Source organism: Macadamia integrifolia, chromosome 5 (assembly GCF_013358625.1).
Source record: "Macadamia integrifolia cultivar HAES 741 chromosome 5, SCU_Mint_v3, whole genome shotgun sequence".
Taxonomy (NCBI): Eukaryota; Viridiplantae; Streptophyta; class Magnoliopsida; order Proteales; family Proteaceae; genus Macadamia; species Macadamia integrifolia.
In genome coordinates, this window is record NC_056561.1 from 4329223 (window position 1) to 4345098 (window position 15876).

Sequence of the window (15876 nt, forward strand, 5' to 3'; positions counted from 1 at the left end):
CTTGCTGATTTGGACCTGTTGAGAAGGTTGGGGAGGCCCACCAATGAAGTCCAACTGACTCTTCAAATTTTGTAGCTTCAGCCTCTCAATCAATTCCTCCCAAGCTTATAGAAACATCTGCACACATGATCTATCATGGTAAGCTAAAACGGCAAACTGCAGAGAAGAGTTAGCAATATTGTAGTAAAAGCGCAAATGATTTTGTACTTATATGTAAATGTGTAATGAGTAAATTTCCTAGTAATGGTCTGTTTTGTTGGACATGCTGTTCCTTTCTTCTCTATGTATAGTTTATTGTCCTCTGCATGCGGAGCAAAACTTCATGATAACTTCTATCATCTTCATGTGATATTATGCATTAGATTCCATACATCCATTACTGATTTTGTTGATGGTAAACATCATTTGGCCTCTGGCTGGAGTTCCAACAAGTCATTCCTACACCATCACATCTTGACATCTAACTCATAAAGGATTAGGACTCAACGCTGAATGGGTACCTCCAAGGAGATTTCTTGGTGTCAGTAGGGAGCAGATCACTAGGATAAATACTTTTGTCTGATACTGAGTATTAGGGTGACATCCTCTTCACTAGCTCCAGATTCTTTTACTCAACTCATCATTCTGCTGGTTCACTATGTCTCTCCAACCTGAAAGAATTGGAGTTTTTCTCACTTTTCTATTGATCTATTGCATTGCCACCAGGGTTCAGTATGTATAGTTAATGCAGTCAGTGAAAGAGACATGGCCGTATTTGCAGCAGGAATGATCCAGGCAAGATCTTGTACTATTCCTTTATTTCATTTTTTACAGTTGCTAATTCTCTTTTCTTTCTTGTTCTGTAATATAACCATGAAATTTAGTCTTAGATCTGTATTGAATTGGCAGGCAGAACTGAAGGGGAAACGTTTTTTATGCCGCACAGCTGCTAGCTTTGTTTCTGCTCGAATTGGAATAAGGCCAAGGGCTCCGATATTACCAAAAGATATGGGAATAAGTAAAGCAAGGGATGGGGGGCTCATAGTTGTAGGGTCATATGTTCCAAAGACCACAAAACAGGTCAAAACTAATTTTCTGTCAAACCTAATTTTCCTATGATTTTGTTTTAATATGTATCTTACATCCTATTGTAAATATTTAAAATAATCGAAATGTTGCAGGTTGATGATCTTAAATCCCAATTCGGCCATGTCCTAAGATGCATTGAGGTGATTCAAATTGAGTTTTCCATTTTTTTTATTCCTTTTAATATTCAACGTCAACAAGAGCCTATATTGAGTGGAGAATTTTTCTGGATTTTTCCAAGCATTCGATACATGCCCGTTTTGTTCAATTATCATATTGATCTGATTTCTGCTTACTATGCTTCTGATTAGGTATCTGTTGATAAACTTGCCATTCGGTCATTGGAGGAGAGGGAGCAGGAGATCGATCGGGCAGCTGAAATGGCTGATGTTCTCCTTAGAGGCCGTAAAGACACTCTAGTAATGACAAGTCGAGAGCTCATTACTGGAAAATGTAAGTCTTCTTAATCATTGTCCTTTTTTTATTCTAGTGTCTATTAATGCAAAAATGTTTTGTATTATTTCTAAAGATTCCTATTGAATATTTAAGCCATGGAATTGCAGAAATTATTTACAACAACTTTCCCAACTTGCATTTCAAGTTTCCGATTGCTTTGGGAATTAATTAAATTACGAATAAATAAAGTTCCAAAGCTGTAAAAATCAAAGATGACTCTAAACCCAATCTTTTTAAATTGAAATCAGTAAATACTTTTCCTTCTGACTAGCTTTGTACATAACATTTATAATCAAAGATGACTGTAAACCCAACCTTTTTAATTGAGGAAATAGAAGGCCAGAGGGGTAAGGCTTTGTTGTTGTTGTTGTAGAAGTCTGGAGGGGAAGATAGAAAATAAGAAGTCAGTATTCAGATGTGTCAAAATTTTATTGTATACATTAAAATGATCAAATTACATGACAAAGAACTACCTTGCTACCACTTCTAGTAGTTGCAAAGAGAACTAATCAACATCTCTGATACAAGAGGATGTTAATTTCAATTTGTAATTGAATAGATCAAGTCCATTGTTCTTAGTGATGGGAACATGCCTGTTATTTTGAAAATTTAAGTTCCCTCATCATATGACCACCCTTCCTTGACTTGCTTACATTCTGCAGCTGCTTCAGAGAGCCTAGAAATCAATTTCAAAGTCAGTTCTGCACTAGTGGAAATTGTGCGGCGGATAACTACACGGCCTCGTTACATTCTTGCCAAGGTATGTTGATTTATTCCAATTTCTAAGCACATATTCGTTTACTTGCAAAAAGCAAGTTTTAACACATGGTGACTAATAGATACATCCAATCATGGTTACATGGTCCACCCACCGAAATCTCCCCCCTCCCCCCCTCTTGTGTATTGTGCAGTAAGGTGATTTTGTTTTTTGTGAATACAAGTTGATGGAGGACACAAGATGGACAACACAATTCTCACATCCTTGTTCTTTCATTTCCAATTTCTCTTTAATTATCTCCATACTTCCTCACTATATTATTTTTTAATACACAATGTAATTTCCATTGGTACTTCAATAGTGTAAAGATCTGCAGATATATACTAAAGCATTTTAATCCAAAAGAGGAAAATATACAAGATTCGGTGCCAGTTTCATTCTTATTTCTTTGAAAATTAGATCTTAGTGTCTGTTTCATTCTCATTTTCCTGTTACTACTGTGAAGCATTAGTTTATTTCGTGTACCTTTGTTCATTTTTATCAGAATTTAGGATATTTTTTATTCATTCATCTATGGAAAACCTATGTGGAAAGGAGTTTGTATTTGGTGATCATTATATCCTTATATTTCAGGGTGGCATTACCTCATCAGATCTTGCTACAATAGCTTTAGAAGCAAAACGTGCCCTGGTAGTTGGGCAGGCTTTAGCTGGTGTACCTTTGTGGCAGCTTGGTCCAGAAAGTAGACATCCAGGTGTTCCATACATTGTATTCCCAGGTGACTCATGAGTTCTGGTTTTGTGTTTATTGCCATCAGGTTGTAGCTCTAAATTCCATGAGGACCTGCAATTTAAATTTTTTATTCTTGATTTAGGCAATGTTGGTGATAGGACTGCACTGGCTGAAGTTGTAAAATGTTGGGCCTGTCCCGTTAGATTTTCATCAGCAAAGGATCTTCTTCTTGTAAGGAAATTTTATTGGAAATTCTTTAAATTATATTTTCTTTAGCTATTAACAATCTAATTTTATATGAAGAATGCGGAGATGGGTGGATATGCTGTTGGAGCATTTAATGTTTACAATCTGGAAGGAGTTGAGGCTGTTGTTGCTGCTGCAGAGGAAGAAAAGAGTCCTGCCATTTTACAGGTGAGGGCAAGTCAGTTCATATAGATTTACTCGGTTACTCCCTCTCCCCCCACAAAGCTAGTCCTTATCCCGCATTTGGGTGTCCCAATTTTTTTGTCCATCTAACATACTACGTAATGATTTATTATAAAATTTACTATTTTAACTCTTACCCCCTTGCATTGATTATCATATTCATTTATTACCCTAGTTAAGAGAGATTAAATACTAATGGAAGGGCAATATTGAGAACTGGGGTTCGCTGTCAATGCTTTAACCTCTTCTCAAATTTTTGGCTTTTTCAACAATTGCAGGATGGAGGGAATAATTCTTTCCAAAATTGTTTGAGCATAATAGGGACTATGACATGATAATATTGTGGATTTTTTGTTTAGAAATATAAACAAATTTGTAGGAGCTGCTGACTAGAAGTAGGGTCATTTATATGATTGCTTTTACTTTTCTTAGATGAGAATTCCATCATATCCTTATTTTTTATTGTTTTCCAGATTCACCCAAGTGCCTTGAAGCAAGGAGGAACTCCCTTGGTTGCATGTTGCATCTCTGCAGCAGAACAAGCTAATGTAAGTTATGTATTTAAAAGGAAAGAAACATCATAAAGTGTGATGAGTCATATGTTTGATCTTAATAAGTGAATCATATTAGACACAAACACATTTTTCTTTGAAAAACAGTGTTGGATGGCTTGGTATGATACATTACTGAATTTGTGAGAAAATTATGCAGCGTGCTGAAAGCAGGGGTACTTGGTATTCTATTCCAGTCAGGATCTACTCCAGAGTCCTGGTTAAAGGAGCCAAGCTTTCTAATATTGCATCCTATTTTCCCCCTAGTTCGGGGAGTAAAATTTCTGAGGATTGCTAACTTCGAGGTGTTGATAATACAGATGATATACGTGTAGTGGAACTGCATTTGTATACCTTTGATAAAGGAAAAAAATCTTAGATTCATACTTAGATGACCACTACTACCTAGAAAGATATATCCAAAGTTATATTTACCGAATGTTTGTAGTGTTTTCCTAGTGAGTCCACTAGCCTATAACAAACAACAACAAACTCAGCCTTATCCCACCTTAATGGGGTTGGCTACATGGATCTAACAAAACAAAGTGGGACAAAAGAAGTCCAAACCGACAAGGGAGAATGAAGAGATGAAATGATGAGAACAAGAGGAAAGAGGCACAACCCAGCAAGTCAAGAGAATCTCAACTAAATTGGGTAGGCCACATGGATCCTTGCCCTCTGATAGGCTCTATTTGAGGTCATACTTGGACAAGATGGAGACTATTTATGTCATTCCTCGCAACCTCTCCTATGGTCATTTTAGGTCTACCCCTTGCTCTTTTTGCTCCTTCAATGGGAATCAGATCACTCTTCCTAACTAGGGCATCCTCAGGCCTTTGTTGAACATGACGATACTACCTCAAATGACTTTCGCAGAGCTCGTCATTGATAGGGACAACTTCTCAATAAGCTCTAATATGCTCATTCCTTATTTTATCCTTCCTAGTTTTGCCGCACATCCATATTAACATTCTCATATCTGCTACACGAATCTTCTCTATATGACACTTTTTTAACTGCCCAACACTCTACCCCATACATCATAGCCGGTTGTGCAACAGTCCTATAGAAATTTCCTTTAAGCTTTAGAGGGATACGCTAGTCACACAATATTCCACATGCCACTTTAATTCTCTGTGAAACATCATCCTTTATGTCACCTTCTTTATTTATGGTTGACTCCATATATCTAAAATAGTCACTTTGCGGAATCTCTCTCCGCAATTTTCACCATTTCACTATCCATCATAGAGTGACTAAAGTTACACGTCATATACTCCATCTTCAATCTACTAATCTTAAAACCTCTTGTTTCCACGGTTGAGCTCCATAGCTCCAACTTAGAGTTTATCCCTGCTTTTGTCTCATCCCACTAAAATCATATCATCGGCGAAGAGCATACACTAGGGACCTCATCTAGAGCGTTCTTGGTTAACTCATCCATTATAAGTGCAAACAAATAGGGGCCTAAGGCCGATCCCTGAACTAGATATTGAGAGAGTGACTGGATCCTAGAGGAGGTATTTAAATCTGCCCATATTTTATTGTTACTTTTTCAGCATTTGAAGACTCCCAAGTCTCCATTCCCTCAAGCTTTACTCTGATGGGAGTTTTACTGCTGACTCAAGTAGGGATGTTTTATTTTTTATTTTTGGGGTGGGGGGTTGGGGGGCATACGAACTATGATGATGAGATACAGTTTTTTCTCACTCTATTGGGTTTAGTTTCGGTTATAATGGAGTTAAAGGTCCACATTTTATGGTCAGAGGTCTCTCCATCCCTTCTCTGGAGGCCTCACGTTTGGAGGTTGAGGGGGTGGGGGGGGGGTTGTGACTTGTTAGCACAATAAATTGGTTGAAATCGGATGTTGAGACATCTTGGTGCTACTCAACCCTTATCTGGAGTCTGATGTGCCCCATTTATTGCTCTGGCTAGGGATATCTCACACTCCATTGGAGAGCTAGATTGGGAAAATCCCTGATAAGCTAGCTAGCTAGAGAGGATGCAAACAAGGGGACTTGAGAGTTACAGATTTTTGTTATGTTTCTGTACCCTATAACAGAAAATCCCTGATGAGCTAGCTTTTTGGTGCCTCCGATTTGCTTCAATCAATGACTGGTCTGATATAACACCATTCTATGAACTGATAAGATCAGCTTTGATAGGATCCTGATACCGGTACTTGTGCCCTTCCAATCATTTTTATTTAAATATTAATAACATGTCTCTAAGTTATTGTTTTATATCTGTTATAATATATACATTTCTATGTTGATATAAATTCCATGCTTATGCATGACAGGTTCCAATAACTGTTCACTTTGATCATGGAAGTTCCAAGCATCAGCTGCTTGAAGCGCTTGAATTGGTAAGTACCATACTTCTTCTTGGTCACATTGCCGCCTTAACAGTCATATATTTGTTTCCCATCAGATGCCTATTTTAGTTTTCAGTTTGTCAAAGGCGTATATTCTTACCCCCAATTAAAACATTTGGATTTACATATACAAATGTTTTAGCACTGATAGATTGCCAACGCTTCATATCTCCATATGGCATCATTTCCTATTCTGGTGGTATTGTTGATTTGGTAAACATGGCAGGGATTCGACTCAGTTATGGTAGATGGTTCACATCTTCCCTTCAATGAAAATATCTCATTAACGAAGTACATATCACTCTTGGCTCACTCAAAGAGCATGCTAGTTGAAGCTGAATTGGGGAGATTATCTGGAACTGAAGATGACTTGACTGTCGAAGATTATGAAGCAAGATTAACTGATGTTACTAAGGTGAATTTCCATTTCTATTGATGCTTAACATCTTTTGGTATTATTACTATCAAATGCTAACCAGATTACATCACGATTGATACTATGTTTCAGGCTCAAGAATTCATTGACAAGACAGGTATTGATGCCTTAGCTGTGTGTATTGGAAACGTTCACGGAACATACCCATCAGATGGCCCAAATCTGAGACTTGATTTACTTAAGGTGAAGTATCTCACTCGAAGTTCCTTTGAGCTATTTAGTTTTTCTTTATCTATTTACATAATCAAAGATAAAACCCAGTCTTCCATGAGCAGGTGATTACCACACTTTTGGTTGCTTGTTACTATATTGGGTTGGGTTGCAAGCAACCGGGATCAAATTGAATATCGAGTAATACATTATTAATAATTCATCAAGTACTATTCAAGCTGGTAGCTTACTACTTTGTATGACTCAATTACCCAATATTTCAATGTTAACTAGGATGTTGATGCAAACTTTGCCATTTGTCCAGGAACTGCATGTTATGAGTTCACAGAAAGGAGTTATTTTGGTTCTTCATGGAGCCTCTGGATTGCCCAAGGAACTTATAAAGGTATATATTTGATGTTATAAAAATCAGACTCCAAGTCACATTGTTTTCTTCTTCTTCTGGGAAGAAAAGGTAATGCTGGAATTTTCTTAACAAAAGCATTCATGGAAAGTACTTGCTGGGGCTTTTCTTGTGTGCCTGGAATGCATGGTACTCACCACTAATTCATATTTATGGTATATTAAAGAAACTGTTCACCCCCCCCCCTCTCCAATAGAAAAAAAAGCTTTATTCCCGTTTTGTTTTGAGTGAACAAGTTTCCTTCATGAAGCATAGCAATCAAGAGTTCTAGTACCTTGCAAAAGGAAAAATCTACTGAAGAGTTTCGGGAGGTGTCTGAAGAGGAAAAAAGGTTAAGTGGCCTTGTGGGTTTTTAACAATTTTTGGATTTAACCAGGAATGCATAGAGCTTGGTGTCAGAAAGTTCAACGTAAACACCGAAGTCCGCAAGGCTTATATGGAATCGCTCCGTAGCCCCAGTAAAGACCTCATCAATGTTATGGCATCTGCGAAGGAAGCAATGAAGGCCGTGGTGGCAGAGAAGATGCACCTTTTTGGTTCTGCAGGAAAAGCATGGTAAGAATCATTCATGTGCCAGATCGCTGAGCCATGGAAATGCTGGGTCAGAATGCAACTAGAGCAATGTGCCATGCTTCTCCTTTTCCAGCCTCATATCAAATAGATAAATAGGCCACGCATCCAAGAAACAAAAGAAGATGAAACTGCATCAAGAGTCAGGAGCAATGTTTATAAACTGCTTTGTATGAGGCATATGGCATATTATATTCATTAAATTGACTTTCTGTCATTTCTCTTCCCGTTTCCCCATTTAACAAATTGTAACTGTGGTTGCTATGATGTGGTTCATGACAGGTTTAGTACCTAGCCAAAATTAAGGAAGAGGAATCATCTTTGAAACTCTTTTTAGTGTCAAAATAGAATGCCTGGAAGTAAAATAAAGTAGGGAAATATTTTATTTCCCGCCATTTATTTTGCAGTTTTTAGGCATAAAATAGTGGGTCCAACTTTAAAATTGTACGTCCCTTATGTTTACTTCCAATGAAACACTGATTAAAAATTTTCTATTCCTTTTATTATTTCTGCCCATTTTATGTTGAAGGATACAGAACCTAAAAAAAATAAAAAAAATAACAGCCTTTTAGAGAGAGAGAGAGAGAGAGAGAGAGAGCAACATGCATAGGATGATGGAGATTTGTTATTATTTGTGATGCCCCTTTAAGTGAAGCCAATTGGGGTAACCTGACTGTACTGCTCTGGTACAAGTATAATCTACTACCAGGTAAAGTTTCAATGACAAATTATTGAAGGTAAATTATTGCTTTTTAAGGAGTTATTATCAAAGTAATTAAAATAGGGGGAAAAGATCCCTACCCGATCGCACAGCATCAATTGGCTGCATCAATTGTAGTGGTGAAAAGACCACCCTGCTTCCTGCTTGGATGTCTAAGCACCTCCTCTGATTGGCATCACACTGGTACAGTGGTCACATAACTAGGTAGCGGTCTTAGCCCTTTAATATATTACACTTGAGAGTATCTAACTTTTATGGAAATTACACTTGGGTACCTCATATTTTAAAAACTATGAAATACCTGACATGGTTCTAGGAATCACCTGGATCGAATCTGTATCTGTGGAGGGCGATACCGATTACCGGCTGATCTTTTGTCGGTGTATTGATTTGGATTAAGAGTTAGAAGGTTAAAAAAAAAAAAGAAAAAAAAAATTTAAGATCTAGAATTCCAGTTCGTGGTTTTAGGTATTAGTATTAGTATTGGCATTGGATTGATTGTATCGAGTTTATCGTATTGATATTGATTGAAACTGATTTGGGATTGAATATGTGTATCGGAACATGGGAACCAAACTGATACCGATACCGATACCCGAGAACTAATCCTTGGTCAGAGTCTCATCAGACCGATATAAAACCATGAAGGTCGAAAGAACAACTAGCAGTCGGCAGACTCGGCACTGAAGGTCCCAGTAGCACGGCCCTTCTATTCCATGTGCCATAGTTGATGGCCTCATGTTCTCACACAGACGCACCAGTTGATAAGTTTCATTACCCAACCATCCCAGTTCGTTAAGGTGGAATGTGGGCATGTTGTGGCCATTACGCCCAAAAGGACACTTGACAGACTTACTCCTTCGCAACTGCGTCTCCTACACTAACCATTTCTCTACCTCAGTAACTGCAACTGCTGTTTCTGGTGCTGTACGGGTTCAACATAAGATAGACTGGGTTTCTCAGAACAAATTATTCCAAAAGTTCCCTCGTCTTCATTCCCTTGAAGAAGAATGCAAGTCACTAGAACAATTGAAACAGGTCCTCTCCTACATCTTTGTCTCTGGTCTACACCGAAACCCTTTTGTTATGAGCCGTGTTCTTTATTCCTGTGTTTTCCTTTTAGATGAAAACATTGAGCTTAAAAGAAGTTATGGAGCTGTTGTCTTTAGCCAAATGGATAGACCCAACACCTTCTCTTGGAATACCATAATCAGGGCCTTCGCTATCTCCTCTGATTCTCGTTACACTTTGATTGCCTTTCAGTATTACGTCCAAATGATTCGTCAAGGAGTCGTACCCGATCAGTACACCTACCCTTTCTTGCTCCAGGCTTGTGGGTCTGCTTCTGATCTGGGTTTGGGAAAACAGGTTCACTGTCACGTTGTTTTGCTTGGGCTGGTTCATAATTTGTTTGTGAAGAACGCCCTTCTCCATTTGTACTTGGTTTGTGGCTCAATGGCCCACTCGTGGCAGTTGTTCGATCAAATGAATGAAAGAGATGTTGTGTCTTGGACAACCTTCATTTCAGGACTTGTTACTCATGGATTTTGTATTGAAAGCTTGTTGGTTTTTAGTAGGATGATGGCTACAGCATTGGATGCACGGCCTAATGTTGCCACTATGGTTTCTGTAATGTCTGCTTGTGCAAATCTGGGCTCTGTGGATCATACTAGGTGTTTGCATTCTTACTTGGAGAAGGCTGGGTGGATTGAGGTGGAAGTCTCTGTGAGGAATGCACTGTTAGATGCTTATGCAAAATGTGGCAGCATGGATTGTGCCACCCAAGTTTTTCGTGAAATGCATGGCATTCAAAAGGATCTGTATTCTTGGACTACAATGATTGCAGGCTTAGCCATGCATGGACATGGCATCGACGCAATCAATTTATTCCTGCAAATGAAGCAAGAAGGGGGAATCATACCAGATGCCATTACATTTGTTGCTGTTCTCTCAGCTTGTGCGCATGCAGGATTAGTCAATGAAGGTTTGCAGATATTTGAATCCATGGAGGAAGAATTTGGCATTGTGCCTGAGCAGAAGCATTACGGGTGTATGGTGGACCTCTTAGGTAGAGCCGGGCTACTTCAATATGCCTATGAATTTGTTGATAGGCTGCCTATTGAGCCAAATTTAGCTATATTGGGATCCTTGCTTAGTGCATGTAGAATTCACAATAATTTGGAGTTGGCAGAGACTGTCCTGAAGAAGATTGAATCATCATGTGAGTATGGTGGTGGAGCTCATGTTCTTCTATCTAATGTGTACGCAAATGACAACCGTTGGTTCGAAGTTGTTGATGTTAGAAAGGGGATGAGAGGAAGGGAAGAGCATGTGAAGGGAAAGCCTCCTGGTCGAAGTTGGATCCAGGTAAAAGGTGTGGTCCATGAATTTGTCGTTGGATGTAAATTTCATCCTCAGGCTGTAGAGTTGTTCATGGTTCTGGATGGACTATCAAAACTGTTAGTGTAACGGTAATTTAGATTGATTTTTCTAATTTTCTACACCCAAAATTGGAAATGGAGGATTTTACTTGAATGGTGGGATGCTCTTATCTCATTTATAAAGATCTCAAGCGATTCACATATTTGTTGATACATGAAAAAATAAACATTTTGAATGTTACTCAATTGCTAAGGACTAAGAAAGCCAATGCTAACGATTCTTTTGGGAGCCATTAGCAATTGTTCTGAGAATGTAAGTTTACCTTCTAATAAAGTTTTCCCTAAATTAGTAGAATAAAATATGTTTGTATTTAGATTTTATCCTGTCCATAAAATTGAAGGTTGTTTATCTAGGTATACAAAACTAATCTTTTGGATTTCAATATTTCACTTCAAAACAAATAGGCCATTTTTCATTAGAAGTGATCTTTGTCACGTTTAGAATTCAAAAGTAAAGTTAAGAACCACTGGTTCAATCATTAACCTTGTGGCACCTATTAAAAAAAAGTCCTTTGGTGACCAAACTTTTTTTTGGGTAAGAAAATTTTATTTTATGAAAAAAAAAAAAAAAACTTCATTAATTAATATAGTAGAGAACATCAATAATAGGTCCAGTTTCTATGCATAGCCAAAGTAGCAATGTGCTTAACTAATATCACACATTCGTTTGAGGACTTAAAACAAAAACTTAGTTGGGAGAATGATTTATAAACATCCAAAAACATTGGGATTGTGCTCCAAAGCCACGAACCGATGCTATTATCTTGAATCAAGTTGTACAATTCCTCCAAATCACTCCAAACTTGTGTCACGTTCCACCCTTTCTCCTTGGACTTCTTCAGGCCATAGACAAAACTTCTAGTTAATGCCTCCTTGTATATTCCTGTCATCAATTAATCAGCACAAAGTAAGACAAATTTTCCTCTAAAAACTACCCCACATGCCCAGTCGGAGTAATTAAGAGATCTATTTGAAATACTTGTACAAATCAAAATGGGGGTGTCATGAAAAGGGGGAGAGGGTAACATAATAGCGGCCGTTTCATTAGATTGTACAACATCTAAAGATTCATGTGCAGAGCCAATGTCTAGAGAAATCAAACTCCATCTATTGATATTGGTAACCACAGCCATCGGATTTGCTGAACCTTGGAATATGTAACTTGATTCCTATACAACCAAATGAAATAGCATGATATAATTAGAATACCAAAAAACCTAGTTTTATCAGGGCCAGGAATATGACTAGAATTAAAACATAACATAATAAAGGACTGAAAAGAGGAACCAGTTATGTTCTCAGTACGTAATCCTAGCAAACCAGCAGCCCAAATTCGCTTAGAGAAACCACAAGCAAAGAAAATATGCCACACAAATTCGCAATTGGAATGACAAAGATCACAAGTACGGTCGATGTCCATCCACTTCCCAATGATATCCTTAGTAGGAATGCCATCAAGGACAAGGCTCCAGAAGAAAATCTTAAATCTTGGATGAATTTTCAATTTTCAAAAGAATCTCCACCAATGCACGCACAGATAATATCATGAGCACCTGTTGGACATTCCATTAGAATTATTAAAGTCAATTGATATCAAATAATTGGCAGCTAACTTTGTAGTTAGTGATCCCGTCCTAGAGAGTGAACACCACCACTTGTCAACTAAAGGGGAAACATGAATTTTAGTGATTTTATTACGATATTCATGGGTAAAGAAGACACTACGAGAGGTAGATTCCAAGAATTCCCTATAAGGAAGTCCTTCACCCAATGGATGGAAGTACGTGTGATGATAGACAAGGGGATGGTAAACTTGGGTAAATCAGGGATCCAGGGTTCAGTCCAAAACATAGTATTTCCACCATTTCCAACTTTGATGTATACTAAATTTTTCAGAATGGGTAAGATAGTAACAATACTATTCCAAGTAATAGAACCTCTTTTTTTCATAGTGGATGCATCAAAGATGGACTTCTTGTGAAAATATTTAGCTTTTAAAGTTTGTGACCAAAGAGAGTTCTTATCAGAGAGAAGACGCCAGCCAAATTCAAGTAACAAAGCCTTATTTTGAGTAGCAGAGTTTCTCAAACCAAGACCTCCCAAAGACTTCGGAGAACACAATTTTTTCCTACTAATCAAATGGAGTCTTTTTGAACTTATTATGGTCACCATTCCAGAATCTTAAATATACAGAGTCCAATTTCTTGCAAATCTGTTTAGGAAAAGCAAAACAATTCATTAGATAAGAAGAGATTGATGAAATAGCCGATTGGATAAGAACAGTGCACCCTGCATAAGATAACATGTTAGATTTCCAAATAGAAAGGCGTTTTTCAACACGAGAAATAATATGCTTAAAGCCATTAATCCTAGGTCTAGAATGAAACAGGTTGTTGCCTTATTTATTCTACTGTTTATTAAACTTCTAGTTTCATAGCAATCCTTAGACAAATCCTGGGTTTTAAAATGGTTTTCATGATTCACAGAATGTAGGTTAATCTTTCTCATTAGATTGTGCTTCTATAAATTGAGTTGGATCATGTATTAAATTGTTTCTCCATGGGAGCCCACCCTCTCTCTAGTCACTTGAAAGTACTGGTGAAACAAATACCATGGGAAGAGCTGTAGGGGTCAGTTTTGTTTGACCAGTGCTTTCAAGTGACTGCTGAAACAAATCTAGTACTGGTTATGCTTCAAAGAACTTGAAAGGACAGAGGAGAAAGCAGCGCAAGAAGGGCCAGTTTGGTGATATTTTCATGATTGATTAAGTGGTTGCAAAATATCTGCACTGCACCTTGATGGTGCTGTTGATGTTCATCATCATCTTATATTTTATGGTGTTTCATAGTATCTTTTGGTCAGATCTTAGCCTATGAAATCGACGATGCCATGGCAGATTGGCACTTGGCAGCTCTCTCTCCTTTACCCTCAATTTTTTTTGAAAATCTTCTTTTCTTTTCTTCTCTTCTCATTTCTTGGGAACCAAACTAAAGCTTAGGATTTTATGTCTCTCCTCTACTTTCTACTACAATAAGATTTCAAAAAGGATAAAATCTTTTCTCATTATGGATATATTGACGTATAATCATATCAGAAATGATGCCTGAATGCTAGATTCTGTAATCTCTAATGTTCTCTAGGTAAGCCATCTCTTTATAGGGATTTTAGGTGAGAGGGGTTGATCAGAGGCTGTCTTTACCATATTGATGTCTCGTTATGCCACCAAGTGTTGGTTTGGATTGGAATAAAGCTAGAATCTGTTGGGTATTCCTAGCAAAATTAGGAGACCAGGGCAGGTTGTGTAGAGCTAGGATTTTGACATTTCAACCATGAAAATGAGAATGTCAATGAAGGACAAGCACATTTTTGAACCAATTTGGAAATGAACAAAACGAAGCAAGGAACTTTGCTTTGGTTTGCTTACAATGCCTTCATTATCTGATATGATTTGATTTTAGACCATGAGAGATTCAAACGAAGGCCCTTGATCCTCTCCATCAAGCATAGGGCTAGGGTTTATTTTTGCATTGTAGAAGAGTTAAAATAGACAAGACAAGGGCTTCGAGGGTTTTTTGTTTCTCTTTATATATTTATGGAATAACAAAGATTTTTTTTTTTTTTCTTCTTTGCAGCGTTACCAAACGCATTCAAAAAGGGTAACAGCTAGTAGAAGAGTACTTTGAGAGTCTAGAAATTAGAACCAGATTTCCTTGAGAATGGCAACCTTTGGACTTGGATGGATGTTAGGGAATTGTAAAGTGCATTTCAATCCTTAAAATAAATAAATAAAAGGTTTTTTTATTTTTTTTTGAAAAAATAAAAAGCGTTTCAAACATGAATTTAGTGCATGGTATCAGATCAAGTATCAGTTTGTTCAAAAATGGATCAAATGATTTTGAATCCAAGAAATCACTACATGCTGCATGGCCACTTTACCAGTATGCAGACCAAAGCGAGGACATGCAGAATCATCTTCAACACATGGGGTGAGGGAGCAAGGCAGACTTTTCATGTCCACCTATGTCTAAGTGTAGAGTCGTTGACAGATGTGTATATCGGTAGTGATGTGGGCTGATACCGATGTAGATTAGCCAACACATCCCATCCATTCAATGCCGATTCCTAAAGCCTGATTTCAAAATTTCAACATATAATTAAGAGTAATGCTCCCTAGATTTTATTTAGGATCACCTTTTTTTTTTGGGGGGGTGCGGTGGGGGTGAAGATGGGGATTCGACTCCTGTCGCAACAAGGGTAGCAAAGCACATCCGACGACTTAAAGCACAAGGGCAAAAACCCCATACACGGACTCGTGCCTCGAGGTGCTCCAAACCATCAAAGGACCTAGATCTTCTATTGCACGACATAGCATGTAGCACAGGTCCAATGACTTGGAGCACCTTGAGATGCATGTCTAAGGACTCCCAACCTTGAATCTACACTACCCTGTAACTTGCTACAGACAGAGCCTAATCCAACTACCAAATGTGCACTACCACCTCTCTTGCGTGCTCCGCCCTGGGAGGAGTAGGTCATATTGATCATTTTTTTTTCTTTTTTTTTCACTGTATAGATAAGGCATTTGGAACCCATGTGGGGCTGGGTTGGTGACCCTCCAAAATAACCTCTATCATGGACACATGGCACAGCTTCACTGATTCTAAAACAAACCACCCTCCTCCCCATGAGAATGAATGGATGACCTTGTAATGAGACTCTTAATTATATTTAGATAGATAAGACCTACACCTAGAAGAGGTACTATCAGTTTTCAATAGTTAGACAGCCATGGGAGAGAGGAGTAAC

General features: G+C 37.9%; 2 protein-coding genes across 2 annotated transcripts in view; both read left to right on the forward strand.

The window, feature by feature from the left end:
• LOC122080300 overlaps window positions 1-8238 on the forward strand; it is a 48400-nt gene extending 40162 nt beyond the window's left edge. The window contains exons 29-42 of the mRNA XM_042647255.1: window positions 706-774; window positions 889-1059; window positions 1161-1208; window positions 1377-1518; window positions 2184-2281; window positions 2873-3017; window positions 3114-3202; window positions 3275-3385; window positions 3874-3948; window positions 6254-6319; window positions 6555-6743; window positions 6837-6947; window positions 7240-7320; window positions 7715-8238. Coding sequence (XP_042503189.1) covers window positions 706-774; window positions 889-1059; window positions 1161-1208; window positions 1377-1518; window positions 2184-2281; window positions 2873-3017; window positions 3114-3202; window positions 3275-3385; window positions 3874-3948; window positions 6254-6319; window positions 6555-6743; window positions 6837-6947; window positions 7240-7320; window positions 7715-7897 — 1578 coding nt within the window. The 3' untranslated portion in view covers window positions 7898-8238. The remainder of the gene's footprint in view (window positions 1-705; window positions 775-888; window positions 1060-1160; window positions 1209-1376; window positions 1519-2183; window positions 2282-2872; window positions 3018-3113; window positions 3203-3274; window positions 3386-3873; window positions 3949-6253; window positions 6320-6554; window positions 6744-6836; window positions 6948-7239; window positions 7321-7714) is intronic.
• A 319-nt stretch (window positions 8239-8557) lies between these two features.
• LOC122080301 (pentatricopeptide repeat-containing protein At4g21065-like) lies at window positions 8558-11310 on the forward strand. The gene has a single exon (XM_042647256.1). It carries the CDS (start codon window positions 9443-9445, stop codon window positions 11096-11098), a length of 1656 nt encoding a protein of 551 aa, XP_042503190.1. The 5' UTR covers window positions 8558-9442; the 3' UTR covers window positions 11099-11310.
• Window positions 11311-15876: the final 4566 nt, after the last annotated feature.